General features: G+C 41.6%; 1 protein-coding gene across 3 annotated transcripts in view; it reads right to left on the bottom strand.

Moving 5' to 3' along the window:
- ATP11C (ATPase phospholipid transporting 11C) overlaps nt 1–21,567 on the bottom strand; it is an 83,290-nt gene extending 61,723 nt beyond the window's left edge. For 2 of the 3 annotated variants that reach the window (XM_070759961.1, XM_070759960.1), the window contains exon 1: nt 2,138–2,277. In XM_070759961.1, coding sequence (XP_070616062.1) covers nt 2,138–2,188 — 51 coding nt within the window. In that variant the 5' untranslated portion in view covers nt 2,189–2,277. Of the gene's footprint in view, nt 1–2,137; nt 2,278–21,388 lie in introns of those variants that run through there. The other variant, XM_070759962.1, reaches the window with a different exon arrangement.
- Nucleotides 21,568–21,791: the final 224 nt, after the last annotated feature.

Genomic DNA, 21,791 nt, shown 5'->3' with positions numbered 1-21,791 from the left:
ACTCTAATGTGATTGTAAACAAAAGTCTAGAATTAAAAAAAAGGCAAACCGAAATCATTTCCATAGATCTACAACTAAGTTACCTGAGGTGGTAGTGGTTTTGGGGATAGCGAAAGAAAGAAAGAAAGAAAGAAAGAAAGAAAGAAAGAAAGAAAGAAGAGAGAGAGAGAGAGAGAGAGAGAGAAAGAAAGAAAGAAAGAAAGAAAAAGAAAAAAGGAAGGAAGGCAGGAAGGAAGGAAAGAAAGAAAGAGAGGGAGAGAGAAAGAGAGAGAGAGAGAAAGAAAGAAAGAAGAAAGAGAGAGAGAGAGAGAGAAAGAAAAAGAAAAAAGGAAGGAAGGAAGGCAAGAGAGAAAGAGAGAGAGAAAGAAAGAAAGAAAGAAAGAAAGAAAGAAAGAAAGGGGAAAAAAAGAAAGGGACATTTTTGCTCCCTTGAAATAAGCTAAACCAAAAATTTCTTCCAATTAAAATAGACAATGAAGTGAACACACAACTTTCTATGCAATTTGCATGGGTTTAGAGGCCCAGCATATTTATTTTGACTCTTGAAAATATTATCTGCAGCAATATCTATTTTTTTTTTTGCATTAAATTAATTCTTAAAAACAAACTTCGAGGGGGAAACAAGACAGAAAATGTATTTTTCATACTAAGGGAATGGACATACACTTTGACCTCAAGGGAAGTTTGATTTACTGGCAACACGTTTGCATAATATAAAAAGATCTATCGTTACTGGCAGAACTCAGGGCTTGAGCTACTCTTAATAAAAACAAAAAGTAGCTTAAACCAAGCGGTTCATTCCCAAATAATTTTTAAACGCCTTACACGTATTGAAAAGGAAATCAATTTCACAGAATAGAATAGAAAGAAGAGGAAATCTAATTTAAAAGTTTGCTTAACTAACACGATATTTCAATTACGGTAGTCCCTCATTAAAAGAAATTATACCTATATATACAAATATAGTAACCCATTTGCAATTCTTTTAAAAAGCTCCCTTTTGCTCAACAGGGGAGAAAAAAATATTTCATGCAGCATTCTGGTTTAGTTGCTTCTTGAATTTTGTTTGCCTGGAAATTTCCTTTGGGTGTAAACAATAAGATATAGAAACATAGAAACATAGAAGATTGACGGCAGAAAAAGACCTCATGGTCCATCTAGTCTGCCCTTATACTATTTCCTGTATTTTATCTTACAATGGATATATGTTTATCCCAGGCATGTTTAAATTCAGTTACTGTGGAATTACCAACCACGTCTGCTGGAAGTTTGTTCCAAGGATCTACTACTCTTTCAGTGAAATAATATTTTCTCACATTGCTTTTGATCTTTCCCCCAACTAACTTCAGATTGTGTCCCCTTGTTCTTGTGTTCACTTTCCTATTAAAAACACTTCCCTCCTAAACCTTATTTAACCCTTTAACATATTTAAATGTTCCTTCTCTTCTCCAGACTATACAGATGGAGTTCATGAAGTATTTCCTGATAAGTTTTATGCTTAAGACCTTCCACCATTCGTGTAGCCCGTCTTTGGACCCGTTCAATTTTGTCAATATCTTTTTGTAGGTGAGGTCTCCAGAACTGAACACAGTACTGTATTCCAAATGTGGTCTCACCAGCGCTCTATATAGCAGGATCACAATCTCCCTCTTCCTGCTTGTTATACCTCTATCTATGCAGCCAAGCATACTACTTGTGAGTCGCCCCGAGTTTGCGGAGAGGGGCAGCATATAAATCCAATAAATCTAATCTAATCTAATCTACTTGCTTTCCCTACCACCTGACCGCACTGCTCACCCATTTTGAGACTGTCAGAAATCACTACCCCTAAATCCTTTTCTTTTGAAGTATTTGCTAACACAGAACTGCCAATGCAATACTCAGATTGAGGATTCCTTTTCCCCAAGTGCATTATTTTACATTTGGAAACATTAAACTGCAGTTTCCATTGCTTTGACCAAAAAAATATATATATATAGAACTTTCTGTTATTTATATCAACACAATTATTTAGCTGCTCAATTTGCACACCGGTAGGTCTGGATGGCTATTAAAATTAAAATCTTTGCCCTATTCCAGATCCCGCTGTAGCCAAATCCAGAAGAAGACCGAAGGAAATTATCCCAAACAAACTTACCAGCTGTGGCCAAGCTTTCAATACCACATCTGGGGTTAAAGAAAATTCCATTTCTCGCAAGACAGCCAAATATTTTTCACAGGGAAAGAGAAGGAAGTGGAGAATGGATTTATTGACCTCACCAAGAGCAAAAAAAAGCAAATAGGATTCCCAAAAAATCAGATTATTCTAGGTGGGAAGGAATTCAGTTTAAACAAACACCCCTTCCAGAAGGAGGAGCTAGGAGTTAGATTAAACCTGGTTGTGTTTTAAAGCTACAATCCCATTTTTGCTAGTAATTAAACCCAACAGAGCAGCACAATCAGGAAACCTAATAAATGAATAAAAACTTGCACGACCAAACAACCTCAAAGGCACCTATTTGGGGATAATTTCTCCCCAAAAGGTCACATTTTAACAATCAGTTGTGTGTGCAAGATGTTAAAACACAGAGATGTTTTATTGAATACATCCAGGCTGCCATTAGCTATTTTCTTTTTGTGCAACAGTAGTGAGCCCCATTAAAAGAATTTCTTGGGAACAAATCAACGCAAATGAATTATATAATATGTTTTGGTTATGCAGAATCAAAACTTCACATTTCAAGTTGCAGTATTATCTGCAAGTTCATTTATCACAGGAGAATGGAGTGGCGTGTAGGGTAGGGTAGGGTAGGGTAGAGTAGAGTAGAGTAGAGTAGAACAGAAAAGAAAAGAATAACGGAAGGGACCTTGGAGGTCTTCTAGTCCAACCCCCTACTATAGCATCATAACTAAGCACAGCCCAACCAAGGAATGAAAGCATTGATCTGTGCCATAAAATACTACCATCAATTCTAGCATATTAATATAAGGACCTCCTAGACCAGTGTTCATTTCCTTAAAATGAAATCTTAAAGATGAAGTTTGAGATGAAATCTGAAAGTCTTCTTACGTGGAAATCCACTTAGATCTTCTCAAGTTGAAGTGGAAGTCAAAGAATCTTAAAAGTGGAAGTCAACGTAACTTAGATACCTTAAACGTATCTAAGGTTGAAAGATGTTGCCCTACATTAAAAAGCATGGCACATACAGTATTTCAATCAAGGCCATCTCTAGAGTGGGATCCAGAAAAACCACAATCACAACACCGTCTGTACAATAAGGGCTCCATTTTTGTTTTTACTCGCGTTGTATGATGCCTATAAAAAGATATGAGTCCTGTTCCCTGCCCAATATCAGCTTTAAAAGCACCATGGAAGTTGTTTGATCAAAACTATATAGACAAAGGCTTCTATTTGCACCGTCGAGTAACTGTAAAAGTTAAAACGGATTGTGCAAACAGAACTTTGACTCTATTAAGCGAAGCCATGTATTTTGAGAGTGGCTCTACGTGAGTCACACCAACAATCACACAGGGATAACATCAAAAGCTTGGTGCAATTCTACACCCCATGTCGTGTTTCTACATGCTTGCTTCCTGTCTTAAAACTCCCAATTCTTTGAAAGCTGGTTTTCTTCCAATTTTTTTTTTAAAATTCTCCTCCACATCACATACAGATTAATATGTATACTGTATACCTTAAAATATTAAATATTAATATTAAATATTAATATTAAAAATAACATACATAGTTACACATTTTTATCAATTGTTCAAAAATCCGTATCTTATTCTGCTCTTACCTTACATTGACAAGTATTTGGACTTTTAAAACCCACCCTCTGCATTAAACAGTCATTCTATAAAGTTTCTCAGCTGGAACTATATGAGATATCCTACCAGTTTCTTTAATAGAGTACAGTAGTACTGTAGAAGAATTTTATGAATTTTAATGCATTTAAATTTTCTAATGGATTTAATGGATTTAAGCCCCCTTTGAAAACCCGTGAAATAGCGAATTGGCGAATTCATTCAATCTAGATTTTCCACCAGCCTCAGGTTCACAATAATTTGATCAACTTATTCATTCTTCCTGTATTAAAAACCCAGTTCTGGGAACTGGAACTTGTAGAACAAACACATAGTGCACCTTATCTTCAAACTGTTTCCTTATCTTTATTTTTACTTTTTTTTAGTTCTTGGAAAACATTTGTTTTTCTGGGCGTGAAGCAAAAAGAATCCATTTCGGTGGGGAATTTGGTGTTGGATTTTAAAGAATCTGGGTGTACAAAGTTTTTGGAGTTCCTTTGGTTTCTCTCCCAAGAACGAAATCTTTGTAATTATACAGCTCAGGAAGAAGCCAAAAATCAAGAGAGAACGTTCCTTGAATATCAGGTCAAGTCAACTTTTAGCCATTTCATATCATTGTTTCCTGAAAGTTAATCCCAGGTTGCAGATGCTTGTGGGACAAAGGTTGGGTTGGTTGCTCAGTAAAATGCAGAGGTTAATAAATATTAGAGAGAGAAGCTTTCAAAAAAAAAAACCTTTAACGATAAAGTCACTTTTGAGCTGAATTTAACTCCTGCAAGACTCCAGGACAGAGTTCCATGCGGTAGTCTTAGCAAATACCCAAAGTGGTTTTGTTCATTTTTAGCACATTTTTAAATTAAAGTTTAGTATAAGATAAAAGTAGAAACAAATATAATTAATTAAGTAAGTAAGTAAGTAAGTAAGTAAGTAAGTAAGTAAGTAAGTAAGTAAGTAAGTAAAAAAGAAAGAAAGAAAGAAAGAAAGAAAGAAAGAAAGATTTGTATGCCGCCCCGAGTCTACAGAGAGGGGCAGCATACAAATCTAATAAATAAATAAAACAAATAAAATAAAATAAAGTAAATAAAGGAGGAAGGAAGGAAGGAATGAGAGAAAAAGAAAGAAAGAAAGAAGAAAAGAGAAAAAAGAAAAAGAAGGAAGGAAGGAGAGAGAAAGGAAGGAAGGAATGAAAGGAAGGAAGGAAGGAGAGAAAGGAAGGAAGGAATGAAAGGAAGGAAGGAAGGAGAGAGAAAGGAAGGAAGGAATGAAAGGAAGGAAGGAAGGAAGGAAGGAGAAAGGAAGGAAGGAAGGAAGGAGAGAAAGGAAGGAAGGAAGGAGAAAGAAAGGAAGGAAGGAAGGAATGAAAGGAGGGAAGGAGAGAGAAAGGAACGAAGGAAGGAATGAAAGGAAGGAAGGAAGGAAGGAACGAACGAAGGAAGGAACGAAGGAAGGAATGAGAGAAAAAGAAAGAAGAAAAGAGAAAAAAGAAAAGGAAGGATGGAAGGAAAGAAAGGAAAGAAAGGAAAGGAAAGGAAAGGAAAGGAAGGAAGGAGTCAATCTAGTCATCAAAATCTAAAATCAATGAATTTGGTGGGTTTTTTCGATTTCAAGCACCAAGTCCAGAAGTGGTTTCCAAGTCAGGGGGGAAAAAGACAGATTCTTGCTAAATTTATTTATTTCTATCCTGTGATTATTATTTCTATCATGTGGTGATTATTTTTACAAACATATTTAACATTCCTTCCTCAACAACTCTGTGGTGGCTTGGGCTGAGACGGAGGGGGGGGGGTACTGACCCAAAATCAGTCAGCCAGCTTCCATACATAAGCAGAACTTGAACTCACCACTTTCTAATGATTGATCGAAAGTCACACAATCTGCCTTCATGCCTAAGACGCAGTGATGGGCTCCTACAGGTATGGTCAGGTACGCAGAACCGGTAGAAAAATTTGGAATATTTTCTTTTTTATCCCTTCTGGGCTCTGGATATGTTTTTCTTATCGCAGTAAATGAGGTTGAATATATATAATTTTAGAAGAGCTATAGATCATTCCTATCACCCATTTCCTCCCATGTTGACTGTATGACTGTAACTTGTTGCTTATATCCTAAGATTTTTATTAATATTGCTTCTTCATTGCTTATTTGACCCCTGTGACAATCATTAAGTGTTGTACCACATGATTCTTGACAAATGTATATTTTATTTTATGTACGCTGAGAGCATCTGCACCAAGACAAATTCCTTGTGTGTCCAATCACACTTGGCCAATAAAATTATATTCTATTCTATTCTATTCTAATGTATATTATTGTGTGCCTGTGTGTAATATGTATATACACATAGGGCATATATACATAGAATTAAATAGTATATTTTGGATGTTCAGTCATAGTAAATAGATGGGGAAATTGTCTCTCTTGGAGGCGAGGAGAGGCCAGGCACCCTAACCCAAACCCTTAACGTGAGTGACGTCAAGTTGGCCACCTTTAAGCCAGTCACATGACCTTTAAGCCGCCACCACCCGGTCACATGATTGACAAGCCACTCCCACCTGGTCACATGGCCAGCAAGCCACACCCATAAAATAAGCCACGCCCATAGTGTGGTAGAATTTTTTTTTTGCAGCCCTTCACTTCTAAGGTGGGACTAGATAGAACTCATCATTGCCTGCTTTCTATCTTGGTTCTTTAACCACTCACCCAAACATTGGTGATCTACTAAGATGTGTGGCTTTTTTCTCAATTGTCCCTCTTGCCCGCAGCTCTGCTGTTTGACAGCTATCTCTTATCTAAGTACAAGTCAAGTTTGATCACGCTCATCTTCGGATAGCATGTCACTGCCTCCAGGATTTCTGTCTGTCTCTCTAGACTCTGGAACATTTAAGTTCTTTGGGGACTTTACTAGATAAATGGTCAAAGCAATGGAAACTGCAGCTTAATGTTTCCAAATGTAAAATAATGCACTTGAGGAAAAGGAATCCTCAATCTGAGTATTGCACTGGCAGTTCTGTGTTAGCAAAAACTTCAGAAGAGAAGGATTTAGGGGTAGTGATTTCTGACAGTCTCAAAATGGGTGAACAGTGCAGTCAGGCGGTAGGGAAAGCAAGTAGGATGCTGGGCTGCATAGCTAGAGGTATAACAAGCAGGAAGAGGGAGATTATGATCCCGCTATATAGAGTGCTGGTGAGACCACATTTGGAATACTGTGTTCAGTTCTGGAGATCTCACCTACAAAAAGATATTGACAAAATTGAATGGGTCCAAAGACGGGCTACAAGAATAGTGGAAGGTCTTAATTTATTATTCTTTATTTATTATTCAGACTTGTATGCCGCCCCTCTCCGCGGACTCGGGGCGGCTCACAGCAAAATATAACAATCGTAACAATCTTAAGCATAAAACGTATCAGGAAAGACTTCATGAACTCAATCTGTCTAGTCTGGAGGACAGAAGGAAAAGGGGGACATGATCGAAACATTTAAATATGTTAAAGGGTTCAATAAGGTTCAGGAGGGAAGTGTTTTTAATAGGAAATTGAACACAAGAACAAGGGGACACAATCCGAAGTTAGTTGGGGGAACGATCAGAAGCCACGTGAGAAAATATTATTTGACCGAAAGAGTCGTAGATGCTTGGAAAAAACTTCCAGCAGACGTGGTTGGGAAATCCACAGGAACTGAATTTAGACATGCCTGGGATAAACATCGATCCATGCTAAGATAAAATACAAGAAATAGCATAAAGGCAGACTTGATGGACCAGGAGGTCTTTTTCTGCTGTCAATCTTCTATGTTTCTAGGTTTCAACAATTCATGATATTAGGGGGGGAATCTCAATTTTGAAGGCCTACAACAGGGGTGTCAAACTGTTAGCAATGGGATTTACAACCCATCACTGACTTATTCTGAAGTCTTGAATAGGGGAAGATTGTTAGCCCGATGAATGTTACTGCAACCATCAGAAATAATAGACACTTAAGAGGTGATTTAAAAAAATAGATTCCACAATAACCATCACAAACATTTCCTCTCGGAATGGAAAAACCAAGGTCAGTATAAATATTATTATGTTTATTTGATAAAGGAAGGAAGCCGGAGGACAATTCTAATACTTGAGTGCTAAAGAGAGAGACAGAGAGACATTATATTTGGAGAGGAACATTTCCATTCATTTCCGAGAGTAAGTAACGAAGGTTTTGATGTGAAAATAAACCTGAAGGTTGATTAAAGCTATTTTCAGGAGTTTTGGAACCTTGGGGATTTTTAAAAAAAAGATTAAATTTGGCATTTTGCATTTTGTTTATTCATTTTCATTGCATTTCTGCACAGGAACCAAATAATTTCCACTGGTCTACTTTTCCCTACAATGACCCTGTGAGGGAGGCCAGACTGAAGTGTAAATTCTAATCCTGAGTCTACTGTAACACAGGTGGATTCGAACCTAACCCAATAAACCACAGCATTCTCTCTATTATTCCGTTTCTTTTATATTCCATTCCACTCCACTCCACTCTACTTTATCCATTTAACTCTCTATTCTCTCCTATTCTCTCCTTTGGACCAGAGTACCTCCGGAACCGCCTGCTACCGCACGAATCGCAGCGGCCGATAAGGTCCCACAGAGTTGGCCTTCTCCAGGTCCCGTCGACTAAACAATGTTGTTTGGCGGGCCCCAGGGGAAGAGCCTTCTCTGTGGCGGCTCCGGCCCTCTGGAATCAACTCCCCTCGGAGATTAGAACTGCCCCCACCCTCCTTGTCTTTCGTAAACTACTCAAGACCCATCTATACCACCAGGCATGGGGGAGTTGAGACACCTTTTCCCCCAGGCTTTTTATATTTTATGTTTAGTATGTATGTGTTGTTTGGTTTTTAAATATGATAGTTTTATATGCTTCTTTTTTAATATTAGATTTGTTTCGCTATAATATTGTTTTTTATTATTGTTGTGTGCCGCCCCGAGTCTTCGGAGAGGGGCGGCATACAAATCTAATAAATTATTATTATTATTATTATTATTATTATTATTATTATTATTATTATGTCAGTGCAACACAGCAAATGAGATCACTATGCTGGATTTCGTATTTCATCACCAGTCAGGCGCTTCCCAAGCACCTAGGACTGTGTGATGTAGCGGCGAATTATGTTTATATTATTATTATTATTATTATTATTATTATTATTATTATTATTATTAATATTTTAAATATTTTTATTATTTTTCAAGAGACAAACATCACAAATAAAACACATAACATAAAAAGGAGCTACAATTGCTCTGCTCAAAACAGAGGTCTTCATGATACAAAAAGGAAAAACTATTATTAATTAGATAACTATTATAAATTTCTGTACTACCAGACACTCCCCAAACATATGCATAAACACCCCTCTCTCCCGACATCCGTGCCAACAGAGTGCCTTAGCATTCTTAGAAAAATGCGCAAGTTGTACAGGTGTATAATACCACTTATGCAATATTTTCCTTCTCATTTCTCTAACCCTTGCCTTCTTAAATTTCCTTATACTCTCCACTATATTCTTCATCTCTTGTGCATTTATTCGAAGTTCACTTTGCTACCAACAAGTTAGTCCTTGAATTACACGCCCGTCTACCTGTGTTAACACCCCACCACTATTTATTTTATTATTATATTTATTCATTTGCCCAATACACAAATACATAGGAAGAAAAATAGACATGTGATAATATAAAAGAGGGTGAAAGTGAACTTAGAGGAGAGGATATATGAAAGGAAGAGAATATATAGGATAGTTGGAAGAAAGGAAAGACAATTGGACAGGGGACGAAAGGCACACCAGTGCACTTACTGGCCTCTTAGGAACCTGGAGAGGTCAATCGTGGAGAGTCTAAGGGAGAAGTGTTGGGGGTTAGGGGCTGACACTACCGAGTCCGGTAATGAGTTCCACGCTTCGATAACTCGATTGTTGAAATCATAGATAACCCATGCTATAACCCAGCATTGACAAACATACACACTCTGGTTGTCTTTCAACACAGTTGGCACGAGGAATCCCACCTGCTCCTTAAATAATTAACTAAGCGCAGAGTAGCCACTCAAAAAGGAGTAGCATTAATAATAAGGGCAGAGTTACTTTCCAACGGATAGGAAGTTGTTCTTAGCCTGCCACCTGGCAGAAAGTGTGTGCTTTCTTTCTTCTTAGGCCTTTTCCTCCTTTATTTACTGCTGCAATCCAAAACTCCAGCTGTTCTTTGCAGCCATAAAAAATAGAAGAACCCTCTCAACACACATATTTTTTTCTCTCTGTGGGTTGTAAACTGTCTTCTTTGTGGGTTGCCACAAAGATGAGTCAAGCTGTTTTCCGAAGCACCGGAGAGCAGGAGAAGAAGCCAAGGATGGAAACTCAACCAGGAGGGAAACAACCTAGAACTAAGGAGACGTGCCCCGGCAATGAGGACCATTAGCTCACGGCACAGCTTGCCACTAGAGGTTGTGAGTGCTCTATCGTTTTTAAGAAGATACTGGACAGCTGCTTGTCAGGAATGGAACAGGGTCTCCCGCTTCAACAAGGGGTTGGATTAGAAGATCGCTGAGATGCCTTCAAACTCTATGATTCTGTTTTATTATTCTGTTAACGCTGTGCAGATAAGATCACAATAAAATGGCAGTTGAACATAGTCCAAAAGTAATTGTCGGATCTCTGAGATGATGATGATGATACACACACAAACAATATATATATATATTACAACAGCACGAAGCTTGAAACTTCAGCCTGATGATGGTGAATGTGATTTCACCGAAACGTCGCATAGACACTCAAAATATTACACGGGGCAAAACCCGAACTCAGAACAATCTACATACATATACCCGTGAAAATCTACGAAAACAAATATATATATATATATATATATATATATATATATATATATATATATATATATATTTATAGAAGGAAGGCAGCTCAGGTCTCACTGTGTTCGCCCTAGAACAGGGACAGAGACACCGGCCTGAAGATGACGAGTGGGACCTCGTCGAAACGTTGCCAGAAATTTCTAAATCCTACACGGGAAGAAACCCGAATATACCAAGACCGTCATACCTGCACCCGTGAAAATCTACGAAAACATATATATATGTATGTATGTATGTATGTATGTATGTATGTATGTGTGTGATATGGTTTTTTGCTGAATTTGAAAATTAAGGGAGACTAGGATATATCTATTTCGGCCTTATTTTGGCCTCATCAGCTAGCCATACCCACTGGGACTTGAACCTGCAACCTTTGCCTTGTAAGGCAGAGAATTATCCTCTAGGCTACAGTATCCGATCCCTTCAGCTCTGCACCAGGGAAGGGTTACATATTTTTGTGTCGAATCACCCTGGTGTATTGAAGGAACATCACAGCTCCTTATATGTATATATACATATACATATATGTTCTCGTAGATTTTCACGGGTACAGGTATGACGGTCTTGGTCTAGAACAAGGACAGAAACACCAGCCTGAAGATGACGAGTGGGACCTCGTCTAAATCCTACACGGGAAGAAACCCGAATATACCAAGACCGTATACATATACATATATGGGGTATGGCTAGGTGATGAGGCCAAAATAAGGCCAAAATAGATCTAGCATTCGAACCTGGGCTGCTTGCCTTGCTAGGCAGTGCAAAAGGAAGCAGCCATTTTATGCCAATCTTTTTTGTTTAAGTCCCTCAAATAACACCATTTTCGAATCAAGTCAAATCTGAGCACCATGCAGAAACACAGAACATTTCACCATCCTATCTCTTGGCTCTGAGAAATGAAGACAATATTAGGGGGGGTGGGGTGTTTCCCATGGCAAATATTTTCGTAATTTTAAAAGCCTTGAGCCAAGAAAAGATTCATTTCCAAGTGATTGGGGGCAAGAGGGAAAGTCATCTCAAACAAACTTCCCAGAAAAACAGAAGAATGAACTTCACACTTGCAGGAAGTGGTGTTTTTTTTTTTAACGCTTGTCATTTTTATTAGAGAAAGTCCCTAAAATTTGCAACTGATTGCTAACGAGAAGTAGATTTTTTGCAGTAATAATAATAAAAACAAAAATAATAATTTAATACGTTTGTATGCCGCCCCTCACCAAAGACTCGGAGCGGCTCACAACAGTAATAAACAATGTAGAAATCCAATACTTTAAAAAAAAATCAAAAACCCATATCATTAAATAACCCTACAACTTAGTCATACCATTCATAAACCATAATAGCCTAGGGATCTCTCAATTACCCCATGCCTGGTGACATAGATTTCTGACAGTCTCAAAATGGGTGAGCAGTGTGGTCGGGCAGTAGGAAAAGCTAGTAGGATGCTTGGCTGCATAGCTAGAGGTATAACAAGCAGGAAGAGGGAGATTCTGATCCCCTTATATAGAGCGCTGGTGAGACCACATTTGGAATAATACTGTGTTCAGTTCTGGAGACCTCACCTACAAAAAGAGATTGACAAAATTGAACGGGTCCAAAGACGGGCTACAAGAAGGGTGGAAGGTCTTAAGCATAAAACGTATCAGGAAAGACTTAATGGACTCAATCTGTAGAGTCTGGAGGACAGAAGGAAAAAGGGGGGACATGATCAAAACATTTAAATATATTAAAGGGTTAAATAAGGTCCAGGAGGGAAGTGTTTTTAATAGGAAAGTGAACACAAGAACAAGGAGACACAATCTGAAGTTAGTTGGGGGAAAGATCAAAAGCAACGTGAGAAAATATTATTTCACTGAAAGAGTAGTAGATCCTTGGAACAAACTTTCAGCAGACGTGGTTGGTAAATCCACAGTAACTGAATGTAAACATGCCTGGGATAAACATAGATCCATTGTAAGATAAAATACAAGAAATAGTATAAGGGCAGACTAGATGGACCATGAGGTCTTTTTCTGCCGTCAGTCTTCTATGTTTCTATGTTTCTATAGATGGGTCTTCTATAACTTATGGAAGGCAAGGAGGGTGGGGGCAGGTCTAATCTCTGGGGGGAGTACATTCCAGAGGGCCGCGACCGCCGCAGAGAAGGCTCTTCCCCTGGGTCCCGCCAGATGACATTGTTTAGTCGACGGGACCCGGAGAAGGCCAACTCTGTTGGACGTTATCGGCCACCGAGAGGAAAAAAAATACAATGCCCAAGCCTAGAAACAGCATTAAAAGTGTGGAAACCTTTGTGCTCTCTTAACTTGGGTGTTTGCTTGCAGATATTTCATAACCCAACTAGGTAACTTCATCAGTAGAGTGGAGTTTGCTCTCTGTTTACAAACAGTAACTTGCTCGGGCAGTGTTAGCCGAGCATGGTTTTGTCCTTCACAGTTCCTTACACTGTTTATTGCTTGATTGTTTGTCTGGTGTTAATCCCTGCTTATCTGGATGGTGGCTGATAGGAGCGGTCATAAACACCAGGTGGCCCAGAAATATTCTTTGAACAAAAATATTTCTGCTCCTGTCAAATATTAGAAACCAGGGAGAGAAATGGCACGTGCCCAACATATATACCGTGGCACCTCTACTTACGAACTTAATTCGTTCCATGACCAGGTTCTTAAGTAGAAAAGTTTGTAAGAAGAAGTGATTTTTCCCATAGGAATCAATGTAAAAGCAAATAATGCGTGCAATTGGGGAAACCACAGGGAGGGTGGAGGCCCTGTTTCCTCCCAGGAGATTCCTAGAGAGGCCCCACGGAGGCTTCTCCCTGCCTTTTCTGGCCCTGTTTCCTTCCAGGAGATTCTGAGAGAGGCCCCACAGAGGCTTCTCCCTGTTTTTTCCAGTCCTGTTTCTTCCCAGGGGATTCCTAGAGAGGCCCCATGGAGGCTTCTCCCTGCCTTTTCTGGCCCTGTTTCCTTCCAGGAGATTCTGAGAGAGGCCCCACAGAGGCTTCTCCCTGTTTTTTCCAGTCCTGTTTCTTCCCAGGGGATTCCTAGAGAGGCCCCATGGAGGCTTCTCCCTGCCTTTTCCGGTTACAGCTTTGGAGGCTTGGGTTTGTAAATGGAAAATGGTTCTTAAGAAGAGGCAAAAAAAATAATATCTTGAACACCCAGTTCTTATCTAGAAAAGTTCGTAAGTAGAGGCATTCTTATGTAGAGATACCACTGTACATGTTGTTTTCTGACCTTGCTATTGAACTTGGTGGTTCTGGGTTTGTGTAAATTACTCACAAGTTTGTCAATAAGCAAGCGACAATACAAAAATTTGTGGTTTAATTCTGCATCAACAGCGGGGGGGGGGGGGGGGGGAAATGGAGTGCATTATTTCTCCATGTTCTCCTTATTCACGTAATGCAGCCCAATAACAGGGAATCTCAAAACCAGACCGGCTATTTTGCTAAAACTTATGCTCTGCTGTTTTGAATCTGTGTCTCTCTGTGCGTGTAAATAAAACTCTAGAGACACCAAAGTTGATTGTCTTTGGTGTAAGGTCTTATTTTACCTCCTTGGTCTTCTGCTCAAGGACTATTTTTGCTGTGCAGCCCTGGAAGGAAGAATGTTATAAAAATATAACTCTGTTCTTGTTTTTCCTGGCCACAGAATCGTGTTCAAAGCAACGGAACAACTACTTATGTATATCACACCAGATGGCTATTCTGAAATCCAGGGACAAACAAGAGTTAGGAGAGGTGGGAAATGTTTGTGTTCTCTCTCTCTCTCTCTCCCTCACTACCTCTTTCTCTCCCCCCCTCTCTTTCTCTTTCTCTTTCTCTCTCTTTCTCTTTCTATCTCTCTCCCCCTTCCTCTCTTCCACTATCTCCCTCCCTCTCTCTCCCTGTCTCTCCCTCTTTCTTCTTCTATCTCCCTCTCTCCCTTCCTCTCCCTCCCTCTCTCCCCTCCTTCTCTCTCACCCTCTCTCCTTCTCTCTATTCTTCTCTCTCCCTCTCTCTCCTCTCTCCCTCACTCCTTTCCTCTTCCTTCCTCCCTCTCCTCCTCTTCTTCTCTCTCTCCTTCTCTCTTCTCTCTCCCGCTCTCCTTCTCTCTCTCTCCCTACCTCTTCCTCCCTCTCTCTCCTTCTCTCTCTACTTCTCTCTCACTCACTCACACCCTTCCTCTTCCTCCCTCTCCTCTCCTCTCTCTCTCCTCTCTCCCTCTCTCTCCTTCTCTCTCTCTCCCTACCTCTTCCTCCCTCTCTCTTCTTCTCTCTTCCCCTCTCTCTACTTATCTCTTCCTCCCTTTCTCTCCCTCCCTTCCCCCCCCTCTCTCTTGACTTCTCCAATCTCCTGACCTTGTAAACCTGCTCCAGACCTTTCCACATTTTGTAAGGGTTTTTTTTTTTAAAGCTTTCCAAGGCTAACAGGAGCTGGAAAACCATCGGAGACAAACCCCGGTTCTGCAAACGCAGCTTCAGGAAACATCCATCTGCTGCCTCGCCCAGCAGCAGAAGGGCCTCGGATGGAACTTGGCAGGGAGGAACGGAAAAGGCCCATCAGCCTAAAAAAGGGGGAAAATTGAGTAGGAAGAGGAGAAGGATTTCAGCTGTCCATTTGCAACAGTGGGAAACCACCGCTTCCAAAATATGGTTTTGTTTTTGGGTTTGAATGGCAGCCAAAGTTGCAATCAGGACACGGGCCTTTCTAGGGTCTTAGCGAAAGTCTTGCAACACCCACATTTTCCAGGGGCAGGAAGCAAAATTGCACTCGATCCCGCACTCGTGCGCCAGAGCTGCGGTGCTGCGCGCAATTAACCATACCAGAAGCAGCCCACCACTTCTGGAGGCTGAAATATATGAAGGGGGGGGAATTATTGACCCCCTCGGAGAGGGTCCGCAACTTGGGCGTCTTCCTCGATCCACAGCTCACATTAGAGAAACATCTTTCAGCTGTGGCGAGGGGGGCGTTTGCCCAGGTTTGCCTGGTGCACCAGTTGCGGCCGTATCTGGACTGGGACTCACTGCTCACAGTCACTCATGCCCTCATCACCTCGAGGTTCGATTACTGTAATGCTCTCTACATGGGGCGACCTTTGAAAAGTGTTCGGAAACTCCAGATCGTGCAGAATGCAGCTGCGAGAGCAGTCATGGGCTTTTCCAAATATGCCCATGTTTCAGCAACACTCCGCAGTCTGCATTGGTTGCCGATCAGTTTCCGGTCACAATTCAAAGTGTTAGTTATGACCTTTAAAGCCCTTCATGGCACTGAACCAGAATATCTCCGAGACCACCTGCTGACGCACGAATCCCAGCGACCGGTTAGGTCCCACAGAGTGGGCCTTCTTCGGGTCCCGTCAACTAAACGTCGGTTGGTGGGCCCCAGAGGAAGAGCCTTCTCTGTGGCGGCCCCGGCCCTCTGGAACCAACTCCCCCCGGAGATTAGAACTGCCCCTACTCTCCTTGCCTTTCGTAAGCTCCTTAAGACCCACCTTTGTCGTCAGGCATGGGGGAAATGAGACATCTCCCCCGGGCATTTACAATTTATGAATGGTATGTCTGTATGTATGTTTGTTTAGAAAATGGGGTTTTAAAAATATTTTTAAATAGTAATTTAGATTTGTTGTAAATTGTTTTTCACTTTGCTGTGAGCCGCCCCGAGTCTGCGGAAAGGGGCGGCATACAAATCTAAAAAATAAATGAATGAATGAATGAATGAATAAATAAGAAAGAAAGAAAGAAAGAAAGAAAGAAAGAAAGAAAGAAAGAAAGAACGGTTGCAGGAACTGGGCATGACTTAATGCAAAGAAGGACCAGGGGAGAAAGGATAGCAGTGCTCCAATATCTCAGGGGTTGCCACAAAGAAGAAGGAGTCAAGCTATTCTCCAAAGCACCTGAGGGCAGACCAAGAAGCAATGGGTGGAAACTAAACAAGGAGAGAAGTAACTTAGAACTAAGGAGAAATTTCCTGATAGTGACAACAATTAATCAATGGAACAGCCTCCCTCCAGAAGTTGTGAATGCTCCAACACTGGAAGTTTTCATTAAGACATAAACACTCTAGAAAACACCCAGAGATACTTTACGAGAAGAGCCCTCCACCCCCACACTCACAACAGAATACCCCACGCAACCAGTTTTACAATCCTAGGTTTAGAAAGCTTAGAACTACATCGTCTTAAACATGACCTTAGCATAGCCCATAAAATCATCTGCTACAACGTCCTTCCTGTCAACGACTACTTCAGCTTCAACCACAACACACGAGCACACAACAGATACAAACTCAAAGTAAACCGCTCTAAACACAACTGCAGGAAATACGACTTTAGTAACATAGTAGTTGATGCCTGGAACTCACTATCAGACTCTGTAGTATTATCCCCTAACCCCCAAAACTTTACTCTTAGACTATCCACTGTTGACCTCTCCTGATTCCTAAGAGGTCAGTAAGGGGCGTGCATAAGTGCACCGGCGTGCCTTCCATCCCCTGTCCTAATGTTTTTCTCTTACTCGCATCATGTATATAAATATCATTATATCTCTGTATACCACCAATATGTGTGTGACAAAACAAACAAATAAATAAATAAATAAATAAGTAAATAAGAGATGGGGTAACAATTTGTCTGTCTGAAGTGGTGTCAGATTTTCGGCCTGACTTGGGGACTGGACTAGAAGACCTCCAACGTCCCTTCCAACTATTCTATTCTATTCTCTATTCTATTCTGTTCTATTCTATTCTGCATTCTATTCTGTTCTATTCTATTCTCTATTCTATTCTATTCTGCATTCTATTCTATTCTATTCTACATTCTATTCTATTCTACATTCTATTCTATTCTACATTCTATTCTATTTTATTCTATTCCACATTCTATTCTATTCTATTCTATTCTGCATTCTATTCTGTTCTATTCTATTCTCTATTCTATTCTATTCTGCATTCTATTCTATTCTACATTCTATTCTATTCTACATTCTATTCTATTCTACATTCTATTCTATTCTACATTCTATTCTATTTTATTCTATTCCACATTCTATTCTATTCTGCATTCTATTCTATTCTATTCTATTATATTCTGTTCTATATTCTATTCTACATTCTATTATATTATATTCTACATTCTACTCTACTCTACTCTATTCTATTCTATTCTTTGCCCTAATTGACTGGATCCTCATTTTCTGAAGGAGCCAGATGTGCAACATGCTATCCTCACACGAAATGTTACTCTTCAATCTTCTCTCTCTCTCCCTCCCCCCTCTCTCTGTGAACTAAAGCCACAAAAAGTTCACTTTGAAATAAAAACTTCTTTCTGTGATTTCTGTATTCCATGTAGGTTCTGTTTTAGACTTGGCAGCTCAAGAGTCACCACCGCTTGGAGGAACCCAGCTGTTTCATAACTTTTTGGAAGTCACATTTGCAAGCCATGGAATCCCAGCCAGAACACACAAGGTTTAAATGGAGGAAATGGGTTAGAATATACAATGCTGATCCTTCTTGGGGGCGGGGGGGGGGGGCTCATCCAACTTCCTGTCAGCCACTTAACTCCCCCAAGAATGGGACAAATTTAATGTTGTCGTGCGGAAGGAAAAATGAGGACATGTCATTAAATACACAAATATTTATCTGGGTTTCATACACATCTGGCTTGGAAAAGTGTATCAAAAGTGCAAATAAAGTCAATTATATTGACTAGTGAAGGGCTGCAAAAAAATTTTACTACCACGCTGTGGGCTTGGCTTATCTTGTGGTTGCAGATTGACAGACATGTGACCAGTTGGTAGTGGCTTGACGATCATGTGACCTGAGGTGGCTTAAAGGTCATGTGACTGGCTTAAAGGTGGCCAACATGACGTCACTCATGTCAAGGGTTTGGGTTATTATTATTTTTGTTTGTTTGTTTGTTTGTTTGTTTGTTTTATCTACCTACCTACCTACCTACCTTAGCTATCTATCTATCTATCTATCTATCCATCCATCCATCCATCCATCCATCCATCCATCATTCTATCTATCTATCTATCTATCTATCTATCTATCTATCTATCTATCTATCTATCTATCTATCTACCTATATCAATCTCTATCTATCTATCTATCTACCTATATCAATCTCTATTTATCTATCTATCTGTCTATCCATCCATCCATCCATCCATCCATCATTCTATCTATCTATCTATCTATCTATCTATCTATCTATCTATCTATCTATCTATCTATCTATATCAATCTCTATTTATCTATCTATCTATCTATCTATCTATCTATCTATCTATCTATCTATCTATCTATCTTATCCTCTCCAAAGACTCGGGGCGGCTCACAACAACAATAAAACAATATAAGTACAAATCTAATAATTTATGGCTAAAACCCATTAACTTAAAAAACAAGCAATAGTACACAATCAATAATCAATATTACAATCATAGCCACACATAACTTTTAATGGTCAGAAGGGGGGGGGCTGATCTAGCTGCCCCATGCCTGGCGACATAGATGGGTCTTTAGAGTCTTGCAAAAGGAAAGGAGGGTGGGGGCAGTTCGAATCTCCAGGGGGAGTTGATTCCAGAGGGCCGGGGCTACCACAGAGAAGGCTCTTCCCCTACGTCCCGCCAGATGACATTGTCTGGTCGATGGGACCTGGAGAAGTCCTGTATTATCCCGTAATAATAATAATAATAATAATAATAATAATAATAATAATAATAATAAAGGCGGGATACAAATCAGTCAAATAAAAAAGGCCTCGTCTTTGTAGGCAGTTAAACAAAACTTCCTCCACAAGTTTTTGTGAGAGAAACAAGTCCTTGAATTGTGCAAAGGAGTTTTAATCTCTAGGGAACAATGGCTTATTATCTCTCCGCTCCTGCCCTCCACAGATATGACAAGGCCTTCAACTTCAAGCACACCCCCAGCCAGGAGTTTTGCAGGCCGATTGTTACACATTCACACACATTCACACATATACACACCAGGCCATAGGAGGAGAGGTTGCTGGAACTGGGCATAAATAGCCTAGTAAAAAGAAGGGCCAGGGGGGACATGATAGCAGTCTACAGGTACTTGAGGGGTTGCCACGGAGAGAGGGGGGTGTCACACTGTTTTCCAGGGCACCAGAGGGCCAGAGAGGAGCAATGGTTGGAAGCTGACCAAGGAGAGATTCAACCTGGATATAAGGAAGAACTTCCTGATGGTCAGAGCGATCAAGCAGTGGAACAGCCTGCCTGCGGAGGTTGTGAACTCCCCAACTTTGGACATTTTCAAGAGGAGATTGGACATCCATTTGGCTGGGGTGCTGTAGGGTTTCCTGCTTAAGCAGGGGGTTGGACTTGATGACCTGCAAGGTCCCTTTCATCTCTAATAATAAATAAGTAAACAACACACTGATAGGCTTGTGTGTGTTTATATTGCTCAAGGGTGATCCTTTGTTGTTTTTAAGGTACCTTCAACCCTTGCTGGTGGAGGGAGAGAGACAGAGAGAGAGAGGATGAGAGAGACAGAGAGTAAGAGAAAGAGAGAAACAGAGAGAGACAGAGAGACAGAGAGACAAAGAGAGAGAGAAAGAGGGAGAGGGAGACAGACAGAAGGAGAAAGAGACACAGAGAGAGAGAGAGAGAGAGAAATAGAAAGAGAATGAGAAAAACACACACAGAGAGAAAGAGAAATAGAGACAAAGAGACAGAGAAAGAGAGAGAGGGAGACAGAGACAGAAAGAGAAAGAGAAAGAAAGAAAGTAAGAAAGAGACAGAAATAGAGACAGAGACACACACACACACACACACACACAGAGGGCAAAAGGGAAAAAGCGAAATAAACAGGGGTTTTTTTGCATTTCAGCAGCAAAGGAGGGAAGTAAAGCCGAAAGGGAGGGGAGAATATGACTGTCGCCAATGCATCCTCTCTCATTGTAGACAGCCTGGTGGAGGGAGCCCCCCCTCCCCCCCCCCAAAGCCCCCCTCCCTTGCAACCAACGAGCTAGCTCCTCAGGTTTCCAGAAGGGAGGCCTGTTGCTGATGGACTAGCTCTCTGTTTGCAAGGAGAAGGGGGGGGGGGTGTTGCCTTTGTCTCTCCGGCAAACCTGCCCCAGGAGACAGCCTTCTATTTTGTTCAACCTTCCCGCTGAAACGCAAACACTCCCCCCCCCCCCCAATATCTCCCGTTGTTTGGCACCGATGCTCACACCGCTCAAGTCTTGTAGCCTTCTCCAGCTTGGGCACGCTCACCTCAACCCCTCCGGGGCCCCCAATGGGAAGCCAGGGGACACCCCCTCCCAAAACAAGAGGCAGGAAGAGCCCACGATGTCTCCCCATCTGCTCCCTTGAATCCACAGAGAACAAAAGGACCGGCAGGGAGGGGAAAAAAGAGCCAAGGAGGGATCAATTTTATCCGGGGCTGGGTAGCTGGGGAGGGGGCCAAGGAAGGAAGCAGGGATCCGGGCAAAGGGTCCCCGGCATCTCCCCCAGCCCAGGTTAAACGTGGGTCCCACCTGCCCAGCTGAGAATCCATAGGAAGGAAGGAAAGCGCAGCGCGGCCGCCACCGATCCTGGGCGGTGGGCATTCGCGAAGGATGGGAGAGAAGGGCTGGAGGAAGGGGCGCAGGCAGGCCTCCCTCCCGAGGCTTAGGCAGGGGGAGAAAGGAGACGACCCTCCCTCTTTCCCTCCCCTCTTCACCCTCTCTCCTCCTCCTCCTCTCGCCCGGCCTCGGCGGAACTTACGAAGCGGTTCAGCTGGCGGCGCAGCATGGTAGAAGTGCCGCAGCGGCGGCGGGGAGAGGCGGGGGGCGCGCAGGGGCGGCGAAGCGCTGCGCTGCGGGCCTGGTGGGCGATGCGTTGCCCAGCCCGGGCAAAGAGACCCGCAGCGGCCCGGGCTCTCCTGCCCCAAGCCTCCGCTCGGCCCGGGGCCCGGGGTCACCGGCTACGTGGAGGCACGCGGCTTCTTTTCCGCATCGTGCAGCCTTCTTCTTCTCCTCCTCCTCCTCCTCCTCTTCCTCCTCGCGCCGAGCCGAGCCAAGCCAAGGCGCTCAGGCTGGCCGGAGGCGACTGCGGGGCGGCATCGTTGGCGAGGCGGCGGGGCTCCGGATAAGGCGCGCTTGCCTTCCGTGCAAACAGGAGGAGGAGG

The sequence above is a fragment of the Erythrolamprus reginae genome, chromosome 8, assembly GCF_031021105.1.
Source record: "Erythrolamprus reginae isolate rEryReg1 chromosome 8, rEryReg1.hap1, whole genome shotgun sequence".
NCBI lineage: Eukaryota > Metazoa > Chordata > Lepidosauria > Squamata > Dipsadidae > Erythrolamprus > Erythrolamprus reginae.
The sequence above is the reverse complement of the archived record's forward strand: the minus strand, read 5'-3'. Positions and strand labels throughout refer to the sequence as shown.